The sequence below is a fragment of the Peromyscus californicus genome, unplaced genomic scaffold (assembly GCF_007827085.1).
Source record: "Peromyscus californicus insignis strain IS unplaced genomic scaffold, ASM782708v3 Scaffold_19__1_contigs__length_69161282, whole genome shotgun sequence".
Classification (NCBI taxonomy): domain Eukaryota; kingdom Metazoa; phylum Chordata; class Mammalia; order Rodentia; family Cricetidae; genus Peromyscus; species Peromyscus californicus.
The window spans coordinates 19,440,072-19,458,703 of record NW_026294491.1 but is presented as its reverse complement, the minus strand read 5'-3'; the positions used below and the strand labels follow the sequence as shown (position 1 = coordinate 19,458,703).

The 18,632-nt window shown below is 49.0% G+C and overlaps 2 protein-coding genes across 2 annotated transcripts; one reads left to right on the top strand and one right to left on the bottom strand.

The window, feature by feature from the left end:
* Positions 1-1,142: 1,142 nt before the first annotated feature.
* Egr2 (early growth response 2) lies at positions 1,143-5,737 on the top strand. Its single transcript, XM_052743926.1, has 2 exons — positions 1,143-1,995; positions 3,345-5,737. The coding sequence occupies exons 1-2, from the start codon at positions 1,827-1,829 to the stop codon at positions 4,580-4,582; spliced, it is 1,407 nt and encodes a 468-aa protein (XP_052599886.1). The 5' UTR covers positions 1,143-1,826; the 3' UTR covers positions 4,583-5,737.
* Positions 5,738-8,100: 2,363 nt separating this feature from the next.
* Positions 8,101-12,244, bottom strand: Ado (2-aminoethanethiol dioxygenase). Its single transcript, XM_052744802.1, has one exon. It carries the CDS (start codon positions 12,130-12,132, stop codon positions 11,350-11,352), a length of 783 nt encoding a protein of 260 aa, XP_052600762.1. The 5' UTR covers positions 12,133-12,244; the 3' UTR covers positions 8,101-11,349.
* Positions 12,245-18,632: the final 6,388 nt, after the last annotated feature.

Below are 18,632 nucleotides of genomic sequence, written 5' to 3'. Positions count from 1 at the left end.
GAGCCTGCAGGCGCCACTGTTTAGGTCTCTGAAAAGTTTTTGGGAATTTAACAGTAAGGTTTGTACTGGGAGGGTATTTTTATTTATTTATTTATCTATCGATTCATTTGCCAAGGGAAACACGTGTGGGGCCACCGTGACTCGAACCCGTGTCATTTGTTGTCACTCAGCACCGAGTAGGTTCTAAGCAAAAGGAGAGGAAGACATTTCCTAGGGTAGATCTTAGGCGCAAGTGGTAGGATGCACACAGGGATCAGGGGGCGCTTGGTGGCTGTTGACTGGGAGAGGTTGTGAAGGTGAGGACCGTGTCTCCGCAGGGCGTCCTGTCTGGCGCCTGGGGACCCTCTTGGCTAGGCGGGCACACGCGCGCGCGCGCTGTCAAGAGGGAGGTGTGTGGTGCGTAGCGTAAGGTGTGTGAGTGGGTGTGTAAGAGGGCAGCGGAGGAGGGAGAGTGTGTAGCGGAAGTGGAGTGTGTGTGTGTGTGTGTGTGTGTGTGTGTGTGTGTGTGTGTGAGTGTGCGCGCGCGCGCGCCGGGCCGGGTGAGTGTCCAAGCCTCCATCTGGTCGCCCCCACGCAGCGGACCGCCCAGACACGCCGGGAAGGGCGCCCGCACTGTGCAGCAGCTGGAGGGGGGGCGGGGAGCGCGCGCGGGCAGAGGAAGGGGGCGCCTCCGGCGGAGGATCTCTCGAAGCTCCCGCAGCTCTTCTGCCCCGTACTCCTCTAACCCCTACCCTTAAGGTGCCTAAAATACTTAAACAAACAAACAACCCAGACCTGTTCCGTTTTCGCTCCTGTATAAATAGCACAGACTTTCCAAAAAAGCAAGACCGCATTCACTCTTATCAGCAGACACTACTTTCCACCGTGTAATTCAGAAAAAGGCAGTCAGCTTCCGTGAATGCGGGGAGCTTTTTTTTTTTTTCTTTTTCTTTCTTCTTTTTTTTTTTTTCTCTGTCTCTTTTTTGCTTGCGGTTTTGAGCTGCCAAGAAAGTGAAGGAGGGGTTTGACTGTAGTGTCTCGGCTCCGCTCGGTTTCTTTCCGAAGTTTAATTTTCCGGAATGGCTCCCAAACAAGGGCTGGGGAGGCGGAGCCGCCACTACCGGATCTTCTCCTTTTTTGGAAAGTCTCGGAGAACCGGAATTCCTCCCCGCCCCAAGAGACAGCGCTGCCACCGCGGCCCGCGCGTTCCCCTGCGGCGACCGCGCCGGGGTCGGCGATCGCGCCCTCCCCCAGCTGAACTCTGCAGCCCGGAGCCCCGGCTACAGTAGCGGCCGAGAGCCCCAGACCCCGGCGGTGTCCATTGGCCGCGAACGGATCCAGGGGAGCTCGGCAGAGACCGCGCTGCCAGGCTCGTATGCAAATTGGCCATGTGACGGCAAAAGCTGCCTGGCCCAGCCCTGTTCCTCAGTCCATATATGGGCAGCGACGTCACGGGTATTCAAGACCTGCCCATAAATACTCCCGAGCCTAACACTTTCCATCTGAGAGAGCAGCGATTGATTAATAGCTGGGCGAGGGGACACACTGACTGTTATAATAACACTACACCAGCAACTCCTGGCTCCCCAACAGCCGGATCACAGGCAGGAGAGAGTCAGTGGCCTATAGCCATTTTTCTTTCTTAAGAAGCCAACAACTTGCTTGCTAGTTTTATTTCTGTTAGATTTTTTTTTGTGTGTGTATGGTGGTGGTGGTGGTGGTCTTTTCTAAGTGTGGAGGGCAAAAGGAGATACCAACCCAGGCTCAGTCCAACCCCTCTCCAAAAACGGCTTCTCTGGCACTCCAGGTAGCGAGGGAGTTGGGTCTCCAGGTTGTGCGAGGAGCAAATGATGACCGCCAAGGCCGTAGACAAAATCCCAGTAACTCTCAGTGGTTTTATGCACCAGCTGCCTGACAGCCTCTACCCGGTGGAAGACCTCGCCGCCCCGTCGGTGACCATCTTTCCCAATGCTGAACTGGGAGCCCCCTTTGACCAGATGAACGGAGTGGCCGGAGGTAAGCCGCGTGTCCTCTTCGGAGCTGGTGGGTGGGGAGCGGTGGGTGTGCGGGACTTGGAGGGGAGAATGGGGACTGGAGGTGGTGGACAGCGCTGACCACACTGACTCTGGAAGTGAGTGCAGGAGGAGCGAGAAAGAACAGGGACTAGGGCGCCCGGGTTGTGCGCGCTGGGAGATGCACCTGGTCACCAAAAACAACTGGCATGCTTGTGGCTCTCAGGCGCGCCCAGTTTCGTCTGGGCGCAGGGCTCCAGGGACACCCTTACTGGGCTGCCAGGCTGGAAGCAGGTCCACTGGCTGGACTCTGGGCTTCTGGGATAGGGCTAAAGTGACAGGAAAGTTCGAGAGTCCGGGCAAGAGCTGCGCGTCTGGAGAGCCAAGTGGCAGGGGAGCGCAGCTCTTAGGAAGCGCGCGTAGCGCTCTCTGGGCAGAGCCCCCTCCGGGAGGATCGCCGAGCTCGTCGCGCTTCTAGCGCGGCTGGGAGGCACCACCCCAGAGTGATGGGGGTTAGCAAGACGAGGTGGCGGAGCAGGGCAAACAGCGGGAAGCAGCCCTGAGACTGCGGAGGCCAGCGCAGGCACCAGCGTGCGCCGGGCTCCGTGGCGATGCTGTATAAAGTCGTCCCCCGCAGCCTCCGCGTCTTCCTCCGAGCCCAGCCTCCGGTCTTGGGCTGGGGCGGGGACGCGCGGGTGTCGGGCAAGGCTGAGGATGTTGGGAGGGAAGGGAAACCTAGACTCCTTCCTCCGCAGCCTGGGTTCCCACTGGCAGTCGTCAGCTGAAGCGCAGCAGGAGAGGGAGGGGGGAGATGGCACCAGGAATTAGCAGCGGGAACATCACCCACCCACTTACCCGTTCTGGGGTTCCCCTCTCCCGCGGCTGGCACTTTCTCAGCATCGCCTGGGGATTGGTGGGATCTTGAGTGGTGTCTGTACCGTTGCCTCGGCCGTGGGACTACGAGGCAAAGGAGTGGGAGAGAAGTCCGAGGCAGATGGGAAATTGTTTGATATTGTTGCTATTATTGGGTGTTTTTATTGAGGACTAGAGTCACAGATGGCTGGGGGGGGGAATAAAGAGGGGAGGGGCACGTCCTGCTTTCTCGGAGATGGAGATAGTTCTTGAGTCTCAGACTCTAGCTAACTTCTTCTTACTGTCTCCAGGCCTCAGTTTCCCCACCTGTTGGATTTTGCTCCAGTCCTATAGTGTTGAAATCCTGAAATGGGGATGGCCGTGTGTGTGTGTGTGTGTGTGTGTGTGTGTGTGTGTGTGTGTGTGTGTGTGCATGCGCGTGAATTGGCTCTTGGCTGCATTCTCACTGTTCCCCCTCTTTCCTGCCCTTTCCCTCCCCAGATGGCATGATCAACATTGACATGACCGGAGAGAAGAGGCCCCTGGAGCTCCCATACCCTAGCAGCTTTGCCCCTATCTCCGCGCCTAGAAACCAGACCTTCACTTACATGGGCAAATTCTCCATTGACCCCCAGTACCCTGGTGCCAGCTGCTACCCAGAAGGCATCATCAATATTGTGAGTGCGGGCATCCTGCAGGGGGTCACCCCTCCAGCTTCAACCACAGCCTCATCTAGCGTCACCTCGGCCTCCCCCAACCCGCTGGCCACAGGACCCCTGGGTGTGTGTACCATGTCCCAGACCCAGCCTGAACTGGACCACCTTTACTCTCCACCGCCACCTCCTCCTCCGTATTCGAACTGTACAGGAGATCTCTACCAGGACCCTTCGGCATTCCTGTCACCACCCACGACTTCCACCTCCTCTCTGGCCTACCAGCCACCTCCTTCCTACCCATCCCCCAAGCCAGCCATGGATCCAGGTCTCATTCCAATGATCCCAGACTATCCTGGATTTTTCCCATCTCCGTGCCAGAGAGATCCACATGGTGCAGCTGGCCCGGATCGAAAGCCATTTCCCTGCCCTCTGGACTCCCTGCGGGTCCCTCCTCCGCTCACTCCACTCTCTACCATCCGTAATTTTACTCTGGGGGGTCCCGGTGCCGGAGTCACGGGACCAGGGGCAAGTGGAGGCAGTGAGGGACCCCGAGTGCCCGGCAGTGGCTCTGCAGCAGTGACTACTACCCCCTATAACCCGCATCACCTGCCGTTGCGACCCATCCTGCGGCCCCGAAAGTACCCTAACAGGCCCAGCAAGACGCCAGTGCACGAGAGGCCCTACCCGTGTCCAGCCGAAGGCTGTGACAGGCGGTTCTCCCGCTCTGATGAGCTGACCCGGCACATCCGAATCCACACGGGCCACAAGCCCTTCCAGTGTCGCATCTGCATGCGGAACTTCAGCAGAAGTGACCACCTCACCACTCACATCCGCACCCACACCGGGGAGAAGCCCTTCGCCTGTGACTACTGTGGGCGCAAGTTTGCCAGGAGTGACGAGAGGAAGCGCCACACCAAGATCCACCTTCGACAGAAGGAGCGGAAGAGCAGTGCTCCCTCGTCCTCTGCACCGGCCCAGTCTTCAGCCTCTGGTCCTGGGGGCTCGCAGGCAGGAGGCAGCCTGTGCGGGAACAGCACCATTGGAGGACCACTGGCCTGCACCTCTCGGACCAGGACACCATGAGATGAAGCTCTGGCTGACACATCAGTTTTTCCATGCCCCGGAAGCCCTCCGTCCACCTGAGCTGCAAAAACACTACCACCCTTCTCCGTTCCTCTCTGAGAGTCTGGGCTAAGGACCTTGATGGAGCCCAGCCCTGCCCCACCTTCCTAGACACAGGGCCTTCCTGAAATTTAGGCCATTTGACTCTCTTAGGGGAGTTGACTCCATGCAATGAGGAGCCCAAAGAGGGCTGGATGAGGGCCCCTGGACTGGAGTGATCCTGACTGAGAGAAATCTCCCTAGGTTTTGCTAGTCCTTCCCTTTATTTTGACCCTGGATGTCAGAGTTGTTCTGAGACTTTTTCTACAGTAGGTTGGGAGATGCTGATTCCTTTGAGTAAGGACAGCAAAAAAGACTGAGAAACTGACATTGCACTTTATGGCTTGGGACTGATTTGGGCGAAGTTGTACAGTGAGAGGAGCCTGGTCTCAGCTGCGGCATTCTGCTGCCCTAGAACAGTGAATTTAAGTGTACCTAGCCGTGGGAACCCTTAAGCAATAGGTACGAAAAACTCAGAGAACGGAAGTGCAATGGTGGGAGGGAGAAGCAATATTGGCTCCTTTTTGTTGAGAAACAAAGATTATTTTTTCAGTGTATATCCATTCAGAGTTTGTGTATTTTTGATGTGCACTGTTCTTCTCCAAGTTCTGAACCTTTGGGAAAAAAAATGTAAAGCATTTATGATCTCTTGCAATGAGTCAAAGGTTAACTTATTTAAAGGGGGATGTACATAGGATGCATGCAGTTGTGTTGGAAGTGTCCTCTGTGCCTTGTGTGATGTGGGCAGTGTTACAGGGTCTGCATGTATACAGGATGCCTTACTATGGAAAAAAAATCATTCCCTGGGTTTAAGTATGGCTGTATATTTCTGCCTATTAATATTTGGAATTTTTTTAGAAAGTATATTTTTGTATGCTCTGTTTTGTGACTTAAAAGTGTTACCTTTGTAGTCAAATTTCAGATGAGAATGTGCATAATATCACTGCAGCTGATTTGTTTATTAGCCCTTAATAGTTGTGGAAAAACAAACAACCTATTCTAACATAAAACCACTAACTGGAGTTCAGATAATGGATGGTTTATGACTATGGTGTAAATAAATACTTTTCAACAATATTTTTTGCTGCAGAAGTCATTTACGAAGTGTTTACTGGGTGGAACTAAAACAGCTATTCCCATCTGTGAACTATGAACAGAAGACCACTCTAGCCAGGGGGCCTAGCACAGGACCTCCATGTTGCCTTGCTGGCCCGTGGACACTAAGTCTCACTCTCCATTCATAAGCCATAGTTAGTTTTCAGGGGTTTCCCCCTTTGAATTAGTGTCAAAGTCGAGAGGCCTTCTGACTCATCGTTCCATCCCCTCTAACAGCCTATAGCTTCTCTCTGCTCCTGAGTGGGCTCCGGAAAATAAATACTTACAAACAAGTGCCTACTTGGAGATGACAACCCCAGAGCTGCTTTCAGAACTCTGACCACGGCCTGGGGCTCAGTCGAGTTGTGGCTTTGTGGAAAGTGTGGCGGCATGGTCAAATTGGAAATGACTTTTGGGTTCCAGGATTAATCTTATGACCACAGAAAACTTTTTCAAAGAGCTATCATCCTTTCAGATCAAAATTGCTCAGACACTGATGATGACAACATTAATGGGTGGTTGCAGGAATTACCCCAGGACTCATTTCTCTCCGGTCCTGGCTTCTCAGATGACTGCCCATATTTGGAAGGATCACTTATCATAAGGTCGGTGGATCTAGAAGGGATTCTCGAAGTATCTTGTTAGGTAAGATAGGTGACTACCAACCTGTAAAACTCCAAGGCAATTTAAATTTAATAGGTAAGTAGTCTCCCCCAAGACACTGGATAATGGTTTGCAAAATAATACTGTGTAAGGCTTCTTTTACTGGGAACCTTTTGTGATTTTCTTTTAAACACAAAATAATCTCACCTACCCACTTATCTTACAAAGCAAACAGATCATGTCTTTGTTAGCGTCTTTACTCGGAGAATCTGGACCTAAATACTTAATGTCCAGTACCTTCCCTTGCTCTCCGGTCCCTGTAAAGTCCCTCAGACTGATGGCCGCTAGTCAAGGGCCTGTATTTTTACAGCAGGGGGACACATCTTTGGCCCTTCCCAGCACTAGGATTTGAGACTCAATTTATAGAGGCAACTGATGCTTTTTTCTTTCCTGCATCATCTTCCTTTATCCCCATTTCAAGGATCTAGAAACTTCTTTCCAGAACTCCTAAACAGATTTCAAAACCTGAGTGTGGGATGTTTTCCTTATCTTATAATTTCCCACTGGAGTCAGGCTTAGAGCATATCATTGTTGTTTATCCAACACTGGCAACTATAAAGCCATGCCACACTGTGGTTACTTTTAAACAAATACTTCTCTCCCGAGAAACTTTCATCATTTAAAGGTCTAGTACACCTAAATTTCGTAGTTTTTAACCTCCTTCCCAAACTTTAATTGTAGAGCATCTCCAATCAAGCCATGATTTCAAAAGCAAGACTAAATGTCGTTTAAGGAACAAAACAAAAAGAACTATCCACGCTAAACACATTGGTTGATTATGTGATCAGTTTCATGTTGGTGTGGTGGCAAACCTCACCAACAAGTCCTAGGAAATTAGCATACCTGTTTGCTTAGGCCAACCCTGTGGCTTTTGCCCCCGGATTCTTACACAGTATCTGTAACCAGGTTTCTTTCTCAGCTTAAAAGCATTTAGGCCAATTTTCAAGACATTTTTATAAAAGTATGCCCAAGAAATCTGCACAGAAAAGTAAGTTTGGTTCTTTTCATCTTTTTTCCTGTACTTTAAGGGATAATACTATAAATGTTTCAGCTTTTTGTGGAGAGTAATGCCTTAAAGATTGATGCCTCTGAGAATGTTTGATTTGCAGCATAAACTGTTGATTACACCTAAATAACATTCTCAAGACAGGTTATTCAGTTCCCATAGTCTAACTGCTAATGTGATCAAGTAAATTATCTTAAAGTTTCTCAAATGTTGTTAATACGTCAGCATGTATGTAGAGGCAGGTAGGTACAGACACCTAAAATACTGCTAGTTCAAACTACCATCAAATTCGTGAGACAAGACCAGGAGATGAAAATATTTAGGGTCTTAAAGATTTTTTCCATTTAGGATAAAAGTTAACTTTGTTTTCTTGTTATTTTCTTTAGGTTAAATACAAAAGCGGCCTTTTCTGTGTTACAGCAAAATAGTGTAATTAGACATTAAATACTCTCAGATGTGTTTTCAGTCATCTTGTTTCAAAGGCCACTCTCAGGAAAATAAAGTAATTTTAAGTTTATACCACTTCTTGGCCTTTGGAAATCTGTAGGTCACTAGCTTTTGGTATACTACAATCTTATGGAATAAACTGTGAGCTTTTAACAATAATTAAAATATAGTTATCATTGTAGGTAATGTTTCCCTTTTCCACTGTGTAATAACCAACATTATTTCCACATCATTTTAAACATGCCTTTATTTCCCGTAAGTACACAGATTTTACTCAGAAACGTAAACACCCCTGCATTTAAAGCTTGGGTTATCATTAACAAATTATCTTTCATTGACAGCAGAAACCTCAATGCAATAGACCAATGAGCATTTGGAACATCTGGATTCTGTGTAACCCTAAGCTCTGACTTCAGGACTGTAGGTCTAGGAGTAAATATTGTCAGGATAGTTGAATAGCAATGGCAGAGGTCTGAAGTGGGGATGCACTGCTTCTCTGCTGGGCAGGAGAGCTAAAGCAGAGGGCTCATTTGCAATAGGAGTGGGCAAAGTCCTCCCCAGATGTCAAGATCGAGGAAAACTACAAGACAATGCAAAGGGGGAAGGAAAGGTGTGATTTTGATAGTGAGACTCTAGTCATGTTAAAGTCAGAGAACTCACTCTTACTGAGAAAACACGTTACTTAAAAGGCAGGCTTTTTCATTTAATCAGCAGCATTTGGTATTTAACCCATCAATTCTCAAAGGAGTAGGAAGGTACGAAAAATCTTACATCAATGAAAGTGGTCACTGATATAACTACGGAATTTAAAAGCTTCAGAGTATTTAGACAGACAGACAGAGCTGCAGTTATTGCATTTATTATTCATCAGAAAACTTAAGTGACTAATACCATTGTGCTCATTGGTCTTCCCGAAGGAAAGAAGGGAACTTTTATCCCAGTTTCTAGACCACAATCTAGTGTAGACCTATATGGAAACACAATGGCAGCAGTTACAGCTAACAGTTTATGCATAGAAGTGCAAGGATTTTCTTGCACATTGTGTCTTAGTAATGAGCATATTCTTTCCACAGTGGCTCATTAAAACATGTTACACTGTTTTCACCCTAAGTTTACTCAATGTATTAGTGAGACGACAGTTCCGCTGTTCTTATTGAACGGAAGAGGAACAGTATTGCTGTTTTAGCCCAGAACAATTTCAGTTATTCTTTTTGAAGAGCACCTTAGTTTTTTTCCTTCCAGACTGCTTATAACAAACCTTTAACAATCCCCTCCTTTTTTGCAAAAGAGGCTTTCATAATAACTTTTATTACCAGCCTAGTTCCAGGCTAGGTTCCTACAGGCTAGCTTAAAGTACCTCAAAGGACCCTGTAACATACACACGACTGAACAGTCTTTGTAAAAGAATCAACCTTTGCTACCATTCAAAAAAAAAAATCAATCTTGGCTACCATTCAAAAACTGTATGTGGCTGAAAACTACACTCATCGCTATTCTATGAAAAAAAAAAATCGTCAAGGTTAAAACCATCACTTGCTATCTAGATTTTCAAAGGGATGGTTCAAAGGGCCGCTTCACAGGCATCCACAGACATTTTAAACACCTAGATGGGAGGCAACCCGAACTCTAGCGGCCCTGGTGGAAGTGCTTAGTGGTGTACCTGTGTCAGATTTACAACCGGTTTCCACTGGCCCGTTGTTTCCATTTTTATTAAAACAAAACAAAACAAAGCACAAGCCACATCATCAATAATTTGCTTTTTCGGACCGCTTTGATGACTGGGAACAAACGCCGTCAGCCTGGGTCTGTGTAACCTGGATACGCGGGGTCAAAAGCAGTTTCCCTACCAGGTCAACAAACACTAGCCACCCTTGATAGTAGAGTGTCCATTTATTACAGATATTAGACTTCTATTGCCACATGAGCAATCAAGAGGGCTTAGAAGACAGCTGGACACCTTTTATTTCTCAGTGTGTCTTTATGAAAAGGCCTGTGATAAAAAGGAACCCTTTAAACAGTAAAAAGGGAGAACCAGTGCTCCATGGCCAGAAGCTACGTTATCAACATATCTGTAAACAAGGTAAAGGTACTCAGCCGGTGATAATGCTGCAGAGAGCTGCTAGTGTTTGTTGCAAGAGTTGGCACGAGGGTTTAATCTCTAATCTTGGTGCCCTAAATTCTCAATTGTCTATCCCAAGTATTCATTATACATGTGTGTGTACACACAATTATGTTAGTGTCTCATTTATCCAAAGCTCCTCTCAAATTCACTATGTAGCCAAGGCTGACCTTGAACTTCTGATCCTCCTGCCTCTACTTCCTAAATGCTGGAGTTCTGTGTGTGCCACACTTGGTTTATGTAGTGCTGAGGACTGACCTTCCCAGGGGACTCCATGTCTTCTACCTCTTCCTACAGGAAAGGGCCATCAGTAGCCATCAGTGGCTCTTGTTTAAGGGAGGGCTGGGATACTAACCCCAGCAACACAGCTGGAACCACAGCCCTCAGCAGGGTTCCCGGGAGAAGGCAAAAAAAAAATAGAGTAAAAGTCCAGGTGGATGCTGGAAGATGCTGGAAGTAAATAGTATGGAATTCAACAGGTGGCCAGGGGGCGTTACATTCAGTTATTTGGAAGCACAACAGATTCAGCTCCTGTGAATCCACTGTATCACCTTCGAAGTACATTAAGAAAAAAAGTCACTCGAGGATAAAATAGTCTTTGCTTTGAAGGTGATTCCCCAACAGTTTTACTGACAGATCTGGAGACTCCAGGGGAAGGTGAGCTCTAAGGACCTGGCCTCAGGGAATTCACACGTGTCAGCTTCTTACTAAAGGCTACCTGAGAACACCAAATGTGGCTACTAGGCCAGAGGAGGAAAGAAATCCTCCTCCCCACGCAGAGTTGAGAGAGTGGACCCCAGTGCCGGAAAGGTATCTTTTCAGATCTGCTCACTTTAGAAACTCAGTTTTGTTTGGTTTTTGTTTTTCTTAAAACCAATGGCCTGAACTAAAAAACATTTCAAGGTCATGCACAATCAGTAATAAATTATCAAGTAACAAAAGGTCCTGCAGGCAGGAGAGAAAACAGATCTTAGTCACCAAAGGGAGGGAGCTTCAAAACCATTTAGTGTATTTTGTAGAGAATGAGAAACAAGGCTATTTTCATTATGGCTTTAGTATGGAAGCGCTGTAGGGTCCCCTGCCCCACTCCCTTAAATCAAAACCTTGGTGGCAGTGACAGTACCAGAAAGCAACCTAGCCTCCCCCCCACCCGCCCCCATAACCGTGCCCGGTGGCTGTACTCCAGTGGGCCGTGCTCCCCCAGGTTGCCCAAGATGAGGCGCTGGTCACTCCAGTAGATCCATCGCTCAGGAGAGGGGACAGAGAGAAGGAGCCCTTATGGCAGGTCGCAGGCAGCCAGGCCTTTCTCGAGCAAGGCAGGGCACATCTTTGGCCCACAGTTGCCGGGCAGCGGGCGCTTCAAGGTAGAACCTTGGGGCCTGGATAGGGCTCTCCCTCGCACCAGAAGTCATCGGCCTGTGGGGTCTCCAGGAGCCACACTTCTCGGGGCAGGTCGCAGGCAGAACTGGAGGCCTCCTTGGGCCTGATGGGCTCCAGCACACGGTAATAGTGGCAGTCCCGGCCGTCGTCCGGGTCGTAGGGTGGGGCCAGGATGTCCAGGAAGGCGGCTGGCCCGTCCACCGCATCAATCTGGTGCAGGTTGTCCCGGTGGGGCGTGAGCACGCAGGGCCCGCTGGCCTCGGTGTACTCGGCCCGGGAGCGCAGCACGCCCGGCCGCACGGCCTCCCGCTCCCGGGGCTGCAGCGGCGGCTCGAACTGCTGCTCAGGCGGTGGCGCCCGCGGCCCTGCACCCGCGTCCAGCTTGTCCATGCAGCTGATGCGTACCGTACCGTAGAGCACCTTGAGCATGCCGTGCATGCCCGGGTGGTCGTGCAAGGGGATGCACGTGCCGCTCTTGAGCAGGAACACGCCCAGGCTGAAGCCCTCGGTCTCGTAGATGTGCATGTAGGTGACCGGCGGGAGGTTGCGCGGCAGCGGCTGCGGCTGCGGCTGCGGCAGCGCCTTCCGGGGCGCGATGTTGAGGTCCTCGGCGCGCAGCTGGGTCAGCAGGCTCTTCAGCTGGCTCAGGTTCTCCGGGAAGCCCGGCGCGGGAGCTTCGGAGCCGGTGGAGCCGCCGCGGAAGGTGAGGCACGCCTGGCGAGCGATGCGCTGGATCAGGGAGGCCATGTTGTCACGGGGCATGCTTGGCGCTTCCTGCGCGGCTCGCGGACGGCCCGTTCCTCCTCGGCGCCGCCCCTTGCGGTCCCCGGCGGCCGCCACGGCTGCCCGCGGGCCCCGCGCCAGGCGGGAGACACCCCCCCCTCCCCGCACCCCCGCAAACCACCAGCCGGCGGGGCGCGCGGGGCCGCCTCCCACCGTCGCCCCGCTAAGCGCGCCAACGGCCGGGCGCTCGCCGGCGCGCGAAAGCGAGTGCGCACGCGCACGGCCGCGGTCGGCACTCACGCTCGGGGGGCCCCCCCAGGTAGGGCGCCGCGCGGGCCGTGCCAGGCGCGGCCTCAGGCGCGGAGCTCCATTCACGCGGCCCGCACCAACGACGACAGCCGGGCGCGGCGGGCGCGCCGCAAGGCACGCTGGGGTTTGTAGTCCGCGGCTGCGCCGGCGCTCGGCCGAGTCGGGAAACCAGGGCTCTCTTAAGACTTGGCCGAAAGCGGGCAGCTGGTTCTCCAGAGTCGTAGGGGTGTTTTCTTGTTTGATAAAACTTCACTATTATGCAAGAGTCACAGCCCGCTAAACTACAACTCCCGGCATCCCCGCAGGCGGGGTGACGTACTTCCGGCAGCTGTCCGGGGCGGTGCTCGGTGGAGGCTTTTCGCGGCTGGGAGGAACCGGGCAAGAGGGTTGTTAACCTTCTGGTGCCGCTAGGGCCTGCTGGGTCATTCAGGGTCACCTTTGACCCTGGCCCCCTGGGAACGAGGCTGCGGGGTCAACCTCAGCTGCTCGTAGGCCGCGCCGTGTCCGCCGCGGAGATCCGGGGATGGCGCTTCTGTGCTTGTCTGTGTCTTAGGAGGTGAATGGGGTCGAGCGGGTAACCAAAGCGGTCACTCAGCACAGCTGCGCCCAGCTGTTGTTTGCCGCGGGGCCCGATGACGCTGATCGTTGACTCAGGGACGGCAGCGGGGAGACACTGGGAGAGCATTGGCTATGGCCAGGGTTCCGTGCACCGGTGGCTGTCGATCCCTGGAACGCCCGAGGAGCACCCGCTGAGGAGGAAGGGGCTTTTTGTCCGTAGATGACCGCTGGCATCGAGAGATGAAGTCTCTGGTGCTATGCCACCCTCGGGCCAGCTTATGAAGTTAGTTCGCCGCCGAGTGATCATTCTCTGGACTTTTGACGGACGTAGGTGGTGGCTGGAAGAAAGAAGACACTAGAAACCATGCATTTAAACCTTTATCCCTAGATTAGAGTCCCCTTAAGACTTTCAAAGCTAAACATGGGTTTCTTGTACATTTTGTAACTGCAGTAGCTTAGAAAATCCTCTCCGGTTGAACAGGCGTACTTTTTTTTTTTTTTTTTTTTGGTTTTTCGAGACAGGGTTTCTCTGTGTAGCTTTGCGCCTTTCCTGGAACTCACTTGGTAGTCCAGGCTGGCCTCGAACTCACAGAGATCCGCCTGGCTCTGCCTCCCGAGTGCTGGGATTAAAGGCGTGCGCCACCACCGCCCGGCCTTTTTTTTAGGGGGTTATGTAACCTAGCCAGTCAGTACACTATAACAGGTACCTTGTTAAGTACATTAAGTAATGGATGTTATCTTAGTTAACCCTCACAGAAACTCTTAAGAAGTAGGCACCAATGTTATTATTCCCCTTCTGTACGTGAGGGAATACGAAGAAGAGCATTAAGTGCAGCTTAACTAAACCCAGTTTGAACTGGTGTCAGTGGAACCAGGGGGACACAAGGACCTAGCCCCTCCAGTGTATTATTCACATCCTACCCTTCTATTCACAGAATGCTACTTTTGGTGTAACCAGACTTCTGAACCACATTTTTATTATTTATTTTTTTTCACTGAAAGCCCCTGGTTAGCTTAAAAGGTAATTCTAGAAGTTACGCTCCAGGGCTTCTGATTCAGGAGAACTGGAGTGAAGGATAGAATTCTGGTTGGGGGATGCTCTCTGAAGTAGTTTTAGATTCAGCACCATTTAGGGAGGGGGGGGGGTCACTGTGAGATCTACAAATGGTGAGCCAACTTGTCATAGTAGGTGGCTGTGAGTAAGATCAGTTATTTGCTATGTAAAAGGATCCTTATGGTGGCTTGGCCTTTAGAAGCTGGTGGTGTGCCATTCTTAAATGTACTATCAAAGTTCACTGTGCGAGGAAATCCCATGCAGTGTATTTGTAAAGTAAGGAATATTTAAGAGAAAGTTGTTTCCATTTGTTACATAACCAGATCTTTTACGTATTGGTTTTACTCATATTAAAGAGTAATTAGTGAGAGGTTTAGACTCCACAGAACACAGACTTGAACAGCATACAGATGTGCTTGATTTACACGGGTCCCTTCTTAATAATAGTCTACATTTACATAAATGAAGCTAAGCATTTAATCTGTAAATTGGCAAGTTATGACACGTATGTAAACCATCAATGAAACCTTTGGGAACATAGTTACTACCAGAGGACAATAGGTATTATTAAGATTTTCAATGGCTAAAAGTTTCCCTTTAAAGAACACTAGGTTTAAACATTCAGTGAATACTGACATGGAATATGGCTTGCCTTGTCAGTTTCAGAGTAGAGCTTTGAAAGGTTATTTTGTTGGTTTGAGCTGGTGATACCTCCACTCAAGCCCTTGTTATTCATTTTTTAGCTGAAGCATTCACAATTTCTAGATTACCCGCATAAGAAACTGGGGGTGTTTGTCCAAAGTGCAGTCCCCAAATTACATTAAAATCCATATCAGAATCTTTTGTGTATTGAAGTTTTGGGGATCCAGTGAGTATCTGCAGGGCATACGGTGCTTTATAGGTCACAGGCAGGCGACCTCATAATTGCTTTTGATGCTGTCTCATGAAGGGTACTGAGCTTAAGGGGGTTTGCCCTTGAGAAGTGCTTGGCTTGGCTTTCGGGCCCCACTGCCAGTAGCATAGACTGGATGGGATCCTATAGTAATACCCTTTTAAATATTCTTTATTTCTCATTTCTCCATCTTGCTAGAAGCAGAGTGAAGACCAAAAGAAATACGAAAAACAAACAAACAAAACAAATGATAACAAAGTCCAGGAAAATGGCAGAAACATGTTTGGAGAAGTTTGGGACAGATGGGATATATTTTCAGTAAATAGGATCTAGTGGGAACAATGTATTGCTCTAGGCTTTGGAGGTTCAGCAAGGAACAGGAGGGACAAGGTTTTATTTCCCAAGGAATTTACTAGCAAATGTGTCTCAAAGCAAATGTGTCAAATATATTGACAACACAATACCCGAATCCATAAGTCCATGATAGTTGGAGATGGGTCCTTTGGGAGGCAGGTAGATTAAGTGATGAGTGTAGCCCCATGATAACATTGGTGGCTTTATAAGAAGATGACAACTGAGTTTGCATGCTCCTTCTTTCTCACCGTGAGATATCTACCCTCTGTCATGTTAGGATGTAGCAGTGTTGGGGAATATTATTTTAAGGTGTGTTACTTTTGTTTATGTTGCATTTGTTTAACTCTGTGAAGCTGTGTTACTGTGCCTGTCTGAAACACCTGATGGTCTAATAAAGAACTGAGTGGCCGATAGCAAGGCAGGAGAAAGGATAGGCGGGGCTGGCAGGCAGAGAGAATATATAGAAAGAGAAATCTAGCGGGCAGTGGTGGCGCACGCCTTTAATCCCAGCACTCGGGAGGCAGAGCCAGGTGGATCTCTGTGAGTTCGAGGCCAGCCTGGTCTCCAAAGTGAGTTCCAGGAAAAGGCGCAAAGCTACATAGAGAAACCCTGTCTCAAAAAAACCAAAAAAAAAAAAAAAAAAGAAAGAAAGAAATCTGGGAGAGAAAAGAAGTAGTCAGAGAAGGAGGACTCCAGGGGTCAGCCACCCGGCTACACAGCAAGCCACAGAGTAAGAAATAATGAAAGGTATTCAGAAATGGAGAAAGGTAAAAGCCCAAAGGCAAAAGGTAGACAGAATAATTTAAGTAAAGCTGGCTAGCAACAAGCCAAGCTAAGGCCGGACATTTATAATTAAGTATATTAAAGTATATTATAATTAAGCATAAGCCTCCATGTGCGATTTATTTAGAAGCTCAGTGGCAGGCCCCACCAAAAAAGTAAAGAGAAAAAACAAACAACATGGCAGGAAGGGCCTTGCCAGATGTCACCATGCTCTCAGACTTTCCAGCTTCTGCATTCCTCAGTCTGGCACTGTTATAGCAGCAGATAGTAGATAGACAAGGCAGGATGTTCCACAGCCCAAAGTCATGAGTGTGAAATTCTTACTGATGTAGATGCACGGAGGCAGTGGAACAGGGTAATGGGATGGCTTGGTATTTGTGTGAGGTATTTTACTTCACATGCAATTATCAGGACTGATCAAGGGTAAGACTGGGCTTGCCCCAAGTATCAAAAAACTAGCTATGGAAAAATACCAGGGCATGGTGTTGTTGTTTTGTTTTTACTCTTTTGGGGGCGCATCACAGCTCCCAAATAAAGCACACACGGAGGCTTATTCTTAGTTATAAACACCCAGCCTTAGCTCGGCTTGTTTCTAGCCAGCTTTCCTTAACTTCGCTTATCCCATCTACCTTTTGCCTCTGGACTTTTCCTGATCTAGTACTTTGTAAGTCTCACTCCTACTCTGTGGCTTGCTGGGTAGCCGGGTTCCTGACCCCTAGAGTCCTCCTCCTTCTCTGGCTACTTCTTTTCTCTCCCAGATTTCTCCTTCTGTATATTCTCTCTGCCTGCCATCCCGGCCTATCCTTTCTCCTGCCTCACTATTGGCCATTTGTTCTTTGTTAGATCATCAGGTGTTTTAGACAGGCACAGTAACACAGTTTCACAGAGTTAAACAAATGCAACATAAACAAAAGTAACACATCTTAAAGTAATATTCTATAACAGCATGGCATTTAAGAGCCTCAGCAGTTAAGCTCACTGGCTGCTCCTCCAGAGGACCTGTGTTCAATTCCCAGCACCTACTTGGTGGTTCACAAACATCTGTAACTCTTGTCCCAGGGGAGGTGACAATCTCCTTTGGCCTTGCAGACACTGCACTGCACACATATATTGCACAGCATACATGTAGGCAAAACACCCATATACTTAAATATTAAAAAAAATTAATAAATAAAATGATGTCTGTGGCTCAGATAAAAAGGTGCTTCCCAACTCATGACAGTTCTGTGTGCAAGAAAACAGTGTGGTGTTACTCTCCCAGAGTCACTGACAATGCTCACCCTGGACCATCTCATCCCATGCTGCGTCTGTGGTGCTTGAGAAAGTCATGTAATACCACAGCAAGGATCTCTAGTCCTGTGAGTCCACAGACAAGTTGCTCAAAGCTATCCATGCCACCCAGGAGCTGTAGGGCCTGTGTTAGGACAGTCATGGCCTGACACACTATGACTGACCAAGCCAGAAAGAACTTGATTCCTACCGAATAGGAAGGGAAGAGAAAGGCTTTAGGGACATTGAGTGTGGGGTCTTGGGTGGAGATGAAGTTGGAAAGGTGGGCAAGAACTAGTTTATGAGTGCTGTGCAGTGATGGGTGGGCACTGAATTGTGTTATGATTATGGCAGGAAACCTTTAGTGGGTTGTGGGCTGGACAGGGGACCTGACCAGCTTCATTTGCTTGTTACCCCAGCTCCACGCAGTGGTTCAGGGGAGAGATGAGAGATGGCGTGAAAACAGATTCTGCTCTGAAGGCACAGCTAGCTGTTGTGAGCAGTTGCTTTGCAGACTCTTCCCAAGTGTACTGTCCACATTCTCCCCTTCACACGCTGACAGCTCTGTGGTGATAGGCAAGACTGAGAATGCTCACATCCCACCTTCTGTCCACGGCTGTTAACCTTCGGAAGTGGGGGAGCACACGGAAGCAGGAATAAAACACATCCTTTTTTTTTTTTCCAAGTTGTTTCATTCCGGGGGAAGCCTCTGGAAGAGCCCCCAGCCCTGTTTAGCTCTCTCTCTTCCTGCTATGGTTGTATTAGTCTTTGGGAGGAGGCTGTTACTTTGTTTTTTACATAAACTTTATGTCTTAAAGGTATATAAGTCAAGCATTCACTGATACTAGTCATAATTATTTTGAAACAATTCTTGAGCCGGGTATGGTGGCTCACTCCTGTTATCCCATCACTTGGGAGGCTAAGGCAAGAGGACCACCAAGGGGTGGAGGCTAACCTGGGTTATAAAGCGAGACCTGGTCTTGAAAAGCTCACAAAAATAAAAACAAAAACAAACCTTTGGAATTCATGTTTTTTTTTTAACATTCATTAAAGTGGAAAGAAAATTTGTATGCTAATGAGATGGATGTGTTTATATTTGCATAAAGGACTAAGTCTTGGCTGAATATTTAATACTGAAGGACGTAGAGCTTCTCCCAACAGTTTTCAGAGTTGGTTGATATTTTTGTCGCACAACTATGAGTGCTGAGAATGCCACTTTATGTAACTATGGAGCATAAAGTGACCATGTCAGAAATTGTTGGGCAATCTTTCTTAATTCTAACCCAAAATGTACATTTAAATCTTTTTTTAATGAAATGA